At 39.0% G+C, this 4,490-nt stretch overlaps 1 protein-coding gene across 1 annotated transcript; it reads right to left on the reverse strand.

The window, feature by feature from the left end:
• Window positions 1–2,879: 2,879 nt before the first annotated feature.
• Window positions 2,880–3,994, reverse strand: LOC113757342 (putative F-box protein At1g67623). The gene is made up of 3 exons (XM_027300693.1): window positions 3,870–3,994; window positions 3,607–3,769; window positions 2,880–3,278 (listed from the first exon to the last, which is right to left on the reverse strand). The coding sequence occupies exons 1-3, from the start codon at window positions 3,992–3,994 to the stop codon at window positions 2,880–2,882; spliced, it is 687 nt and encodes a 228-aa protein (XP_027156494.1).
• Window positions 3,995–4,490: the final 496 nt, after the last annotated feature.

The following is a 4,490-nucleotide window of genomic DNA, read 5'->3' on the forward strand; positions in this document are numbered from 1 at the left end:
AACATACATCTGCGGGACGAGTTCTCTGACATGAAAGCGTACGGCTTCTTTCAATTCATCAGGTGCTACGCCGGAAGCTTGTGGTAGACACTGGACAATAAAGGTATTAGCATATATAAAGGGGATTACAGGAGAGCGCAAGAGCATGTCTTACATCTCGTAGAAATGGCAATTTCTCAATTCCGCGGTCCTTCACTTCGATGGCACCAACCCTTTGTAAAATTTGTGTCACTTTATCTGCAACCTAGTCATACAAATATTGGGTTATGCTCCTGTGTTGCCATCGAGAAGAAGAAACAAAAAGGAGTAAAATAACTTTGTCACATACACTTGCCCCTTTTCTGGTTTGTTCAGACAGTATGACAACATCTTGAAGGTGTGCCTTTTCCCCCACAACCGGCCCCACCTCGACCCCAGCACACTTCCCCCCTTATCCATCTTATTTATTTATTCAACTTTTCTATTCGCGTCCCCAGTCTCACCAATGACAGCATCAGAGGTATAGGATTTCTTCCACATCCAACCACCATCTTCAGCTTTGAATGCCAGTTTTTTGAAGTACGATACTCCCATATTTTGGGCGTAAAATCCTCTGTCAACATGGTCAGCCAAGAATGGCACATTAAAGCGCCTAAAGAGCCTGGTCAGCAACATACCAAATGGGAGATGTGTTCTCTTATTCTCCCTGCTCTTAATCTTCCTAATCCTGTTGAGCATTGTTGCAATGATCAAATTGGCTATGTTGACGGGTTGTTTGTGTAACATATGCCACAATATAACTCTTTCTAATGCACTAATGGAAGTGATACTTCCGGCTTTGGGTAAAATGTTATGAGTTATTATCAGATGTAACAGCCGTGGCAACACTTTCATATACGGCGCATAAAACTTAGTTTTTTTCCCCGTGTTCATAACTCTGTCACCATTTTGCCTAATCTCTCCAAGAAATTCTAGGTCATTGTACCCCTTCACAGCAACCTTATCTACATTCTTTGCGCTAATCCGTTTATAGTCAACAGTGTATCCACTGTCAACCAACCCAAACTCTGAACACAAAACCTCAGTAGACACTGACACTTCTACATTCCTAACGACTGAACGCAGAACTGACTTCTGCTTATTTGCCCTACAGTTAGCATAGAATTCCCTAACCATCGCATCATAGCACTTGTCATTATTTGCCAGCAAATTTAACAAATTTTGGGCATTCAGATATTCCGTGATATCAATACACTCACCAGCGAGACCTTCTACGTCGACCCACATGCCTGCATACACTGGAAGACTCATACAGGCCTCCATGTTACTGCCTATGCTTGCTCCGGGATGCGATTCAATTGTTGAGTACTTTGAGCAACAGAGGAAGCGAACGCGATAAATCTACTTCTTTTTGGACCTTGCCGCGAAAAACTTTTCGAAAAGCTCCAAATTTCAGAAGGGGGGGGAAAGCTTTAACCGAAACTGTTCAGTGTGTTTACACAACAACGGAGCTTTTGATGGGCTAAACAGGAGAAACGATGACAAGTTCAAGAAAGACAAGCTTTTTGTGGGATAATTGATGAGGCGGGGACGGGCGTGGAGGGGAGGCAAACCCGATTTACATTTTCGAAATTCAACCCGTTTCGGTATTGGAGCGTGTATTCGAATCGGGTTATGCGGAAGCCAAATTACTTTGGCAGCAGATTACAATCTATTGATAATAACAAATGTAAATATGTTTTTATATAATTTATTAATATTATATACACATATATTATAAGGGATACCCTCAGAAACCTCCCCCGAATTACCTTATGAAAAAATCATGAAATGGATAATTTATGGACGATAGCCAAAAAGAGCTCCCGTTTTATTCAAGAACTTGTTTATTTTCATTTAATCCGATAAATAAATTTGTTTTTGGAAAAATGGATACTCTTTTCTTATAATAAAGGAGAGCCATAAAGAGCATCACTTTTATTGTAAATCGAGTTTAATTTTTATATTATCCGATAAATATATTTATTTATGGGATAATTGGGTACTCTGTTATTATAATGCAGGAAGACCATAAAGAGCTGGTGTTTTACTACAAAGTGATACTTTACAGACTGGGACCACGATTTGGATTATCAAATTATGCAAAGAAAATTATGTCATTATTATATATATTTTTGTTATGCATTGTATAATTATACTAATATATTATATCACTATAAAGTATATTATACATTAATTAAATTTTTTTATAAATGTATATTATAAATACTGTTATAATATATATTTACATATTACTATTTAAATATATTTATAAATGTATTTTATATGTGCATATAATTATAATATATATGTGTATATAGTAATATAAAATTAAAGATTAGCATGATTATATAATGCATTATATGAATATGTATAATAATTAATTAATTAAGTCGACAAAATCATTCAGCAATTTTCTTTGGATAATTTCATAAATCAAATCGTGGTCTATTCATCGTAGTATCACATTTTCTTAAAAGACAAGCTCTTTATGGCTTTCCTCCATTATAAGAACGGAGTACCCTTTTTTCCATAAGTAAATTTTTTTGCAGTATCTAATCAACCACCATTTCGTTTGTACTTAGTAAACTTCTCACTTCACTACAGTATCCGTCACGTGGTCCATTCCTGCTGAGGAGTTCCCTCTTTACCTTCTAACTATCATCCTTTATTCTTACATTTCATACACGTTTGTCTACAACGGCGTTTTGTCGAGAAAAAGTCAGAACATACAAGGGCCAAGATAAGCTATTTATGTTTTCATACCAGTAATATTAAGAGAGTAAGAAGTAGCGGTCAATTCAGTTGGCAAACATAAAAAAAGCGTAACGGTTAGTGTTGTCAACATTCAATCTTACACACTAACGATATGGCAGGGCAGCACAGATTGCTCGAATTTCTTCATCGCAAGCGCACCCTTCACACGTACTCTCCTCCACTTCATCGGCATCCATAGGCCATGAAGATGTTTTCCTCTCATGTGTCATGGCACAACAAATGGGCGTTGGGTTTAGAAACACAGGATTCTTGACCCATATCATCCTCAGCAGCGCTCGCAAATTCTGATGGCAAAGATTCACTCTGCCTTTAAGAATTCTGGATTTCATGAGCAGTCGCATACCTTTGCGCTTTAACTCGTCCCCACCAACAAAGATGTAAATTATTCCCAACGCATATGCAGCATCGGCATGGCCTGAATTAGCAGCTTCTTCCAGGTTTTCCAATGCTGAGTCCTCGTGCTTATCCGAAAAAAAATCAACCTAAGCAGTTCCAAGGTTGATATTACAGTCTTGCGAAATGTATGAGTAACGAAAAAGTTTAAAAGTGCAGGCAGAACAGTGGCGGCGAGACAACAGTTATTTACTGGGGCCCAAAGCTGCAGTAACCTGTTGTAGGCCAATCTTTTGGGTGAAGTGTGCTGACCAAAATCACATTGAAGTTCAAATGAAAGAGATGATGTGAGCTTGGTGTAGAAATTTTGTAACTCAAGTATGGTTATGGAATGTTAGTTCATTACTATTCCATTTAAAACATTACCGAATTTTCCCATAACTATTGCGTCTTACGTTCCAAAGCAACCCAACTTACCACTCCTTTTCGGTACAAGGCTTCTGGATTTTTGCTTTGTCTGCACTTCTTCAAGAACCTCGACACTTTGTGGTTTTTTTGCCACGGAACGATTTCAAACCTGTCGAGGGACACCCGCTGGTAAATGTTCTTTGCGTCGGAAACTTCGTTGAACAACTTACAGCTGCAAAATAATAGAAATGATCCATTAAACTACAACTAAAAGCACAGAATGAAACAACAATACGCCTCTTCCAGTTAGTATCATCCATAGCAGAACGAACCACAGTTTTGCCCGGAAAAGATCAGTGGATGAAGAAGACGCGACACGTGCAAGCACCTCGGATAGCACCTCGGTCGGAAGGGAGAGGATGGAGGTTCCTGAACTCCGTTTTTGTACGTTGGCCATGACCGGTTAACTCCTTTTACTGGGCACAGTTTAGTGAATCCCTGAAAGCCCCAAGAATGGAGTAAACTTCAAACAAAAACTACTTCCTCATAAAATCCAAAAATGATAGATCAGGTGTAATATCCCACTGTTTCTGGACATCCGACTAACCTTAGCGTTCGTTCGAACAGAAATGGGAAAGTGGCGACTTCTCCTGCAAACGACGCAACATTCTGTCGTCAAAAAACTGTCATCCGTAACATTTTTTTCAAACCAACCAACGTATGTGTCAATACGGTCAATTCATCAGAACCGTAACAATACACCGATAGCAAGGAAAGATGAACAGTCATGAACTACATGTACATCGTAAATTTACGGGCGTTAATCGCATAGCAAAGGAGGTTCCACAGTGATAAACAGGGAGGGTTAGTTCGTACCTGTGGTCGTCAACCAAGTCGTAGAAGCCGGTAGCACAGATTTTGCAGACAGGTCGGGCGGGGTAAATGGCAACCAA

This window comes from Coffea eugenioides, unplaced genomic scaffold (genome assembly GCF_003713205.1).
Source record: "Coffea eugenioides isolate CCC68of unplaced genomic scaffold, Ceug_1.0 ScVebR1_3007;HRSCAF=4140, whole genome shotgun sequence".
Taxonomy (NCBI): Eukaryota; Viridiplantae; Streptophyta; class Magnoliopsida; order Gentianales; family Rubiaceae; genus Coffea; species Coffea eugenioides.

Coding starts and splice junctions, on each gene's coding strand:
- LOC113757342 (XM_027300693.1), bottom strand. CDS start 3,994: ATGGCCAACGTACAAAAACGGAGTTCAGGAACCTCCATCCTCTCCCTT. Junction 3,770..3,869: donor CTTTTCCGGGCAAAACTGTG/GTTCGTTCTGCT, acceptor ATTATTTTGCAG/CTGTAAGTTGTTCAACGAAG. Junction 3,279..3,606: donor CCTTGTACCGAAAAGGAGTG/GTAAGTTGGGTT, acceptor GGAACTGCTTAG/GTTGATTTTTTTTCGGATAA.